The following is a 1,586-nucleotide window of genomic DNA, read 5'->3' as shown; positions in this document are numbered from 1 at the left end:
CCTGGTGCTTGTACAGATAGAGGAAAGCTCCCTGAATCAGCCAAATTCCAGATGGGACATTCTATCAGCGAAATCCTGAAACAGCAGCCAGAGAAGGTGCCTGGCTCTCCACTTCTTGCCACAGCTTGCAATCACTGCAGGTGTCTAAGCCGCTTGACAGCACTTCTCCAGGCAGACTTTAACTCTTCTTAACCTTAACAAGGCCAGAGGCACATACACAGAAATAATATGGGCACCTGAGATGGGGCCCCTCACGCTCTCATGGCCTCCTGCAGCGAGCAGGCATCTTGAACCAGGGCAGGAGCCTACAGCGCTCACAGGGCCTTTTAGTTAGGGGATCTATCACTGTGCGAGGCCGGCTGAAGTGCTGCTGGCAGTAATACACCCCCACATCTTCAACCTCCAATCCGTGGATGGCCAGGGAGAAGTCAGAGCCAGAGCCGCTTCCCCGGAACCTGGAAGGGGTTCCAGTGGCCCGGGTGGACGCCCCAAAGAGGAGCAGCCTGGGTGACTCCTTGGGTCTCCACTGGTACCAGGCCATGGAGGTGCCTACATTGTAGCTGCTTCTGCAGGTGATGGAGACAAAGCTGCCCAGAGATGCTGCCAGCGTCTCTGGAAACTGACTCAGGGGGATGTGCCCCCTGCAACCTGCAAGGACACGTTCAGGACACACGGTGCATTACCTCTCCAAGGCTCAGGGAAACATGGCATGCTCCAACATGGCAGAAATTAGCACCCCTTTGTCTTCCCACCTCTGCCTGTGCATAGAATCCAGACAGAAATGGCGCCACCCCATCCCAGAGGCTTCTTAGCCTGAGCCAGGGCCCTGGCCTGCCTTTAAAGGGAGGGTGGACATAGGACCCAGAACAGGGACGGAGCACCCCATCATCTCCAGGGATGATGAGAAAGGTCAGTGCCAGGCGACCTCTGCCTCTGCTGGCCATGGACCCTGTGCCTCAGTCTCCTACAATCATTAAGAAAATGCACAATATGCTGTAGTTCATGTTCATTTTAGCACATATCTCTGTGTCAAGGACCAAAGTTCTAGTTCATGACCTGTAGTCAGAAATGTGCTTACCCTGAAAGCCGATCACCAAGAGGCAGAGGAGCCGGGTGGAGAGGCTCATCTTGGAAGTCCACGACATCCGCTCCTGCTGGCGTGCTCAGCCTAACAGTGGCAGCTGCTCTGGAGTGGGGCTGTGCCCAGGGCTAAATGAGAGAAGACATCCTAGCCTATTTGCATGCCAGGCACTGAACCAGTGTGTCTCCGGGGCCTCTCCAGGCTGATGGCTCACTGCACCTGCAGCCTCAGGCCCAGACACGACCAGAGATGCTGGTTCTGCCAAAGCCAGAGACTGACAGTTGACCAGGGATGCTGCCCCATTTCCAGGGCTCCTCTGGAGGTGGGGACAGAGGTCCACCTGGAGGCTGCAGAGGCCGAGAGACCACTAGACATCTCTTCTCATGGAGGCTGGTAGCTCGTTGTGCTTTCTGCTCTAACCAGATGCCAACTTGCCCTTATCAAAGTCCAGACCATGGCATCCAGCCCTCTCTGAAGACCAAATCCAACCTAGTGTCATCACAGA

General features: G+C 55.5%; 1 gene segment (V, D, J or C); it reads right to left on the bottom strand.

Moving 5' to 3' along the window:
- Positions 1 to 259: 259 nt before the first annotated feature.
- On the bottom strand, positions 260 to 1,145 carry LOC101422500 (immunoglobulin kappa variable 3-15-like). The segment is given in 2 exon segments: positions 260 to 648; positions 1,079 to 1,145. Coding segments are annotated over 2 exon segments (456 nt in total).
- Positions 1,146 to 1,586: the final 441 nt, after the last annotated feature.

The sequence above is a fragment of the Dasypus novemcinctus genome, chromosome 5 (assembly GCF_030445035.2).
Source record: "Dasypus novemcinctus isolate mDasNov1 chromosome 5, mDasNov1.1.hap2, whole genome shotgun sequence".
NCBI classification, from domain to species: Eukaryota; Metazoa; Chordata; class Mammalia; order Cingulata; family Dasypodidae; genus Dasypus; species Dasypus novemcinctus.
Note: the sequence above shows the minus strand (reverse complement) of the source record. Positions and strands in the feature narration are given on the sequence as shown.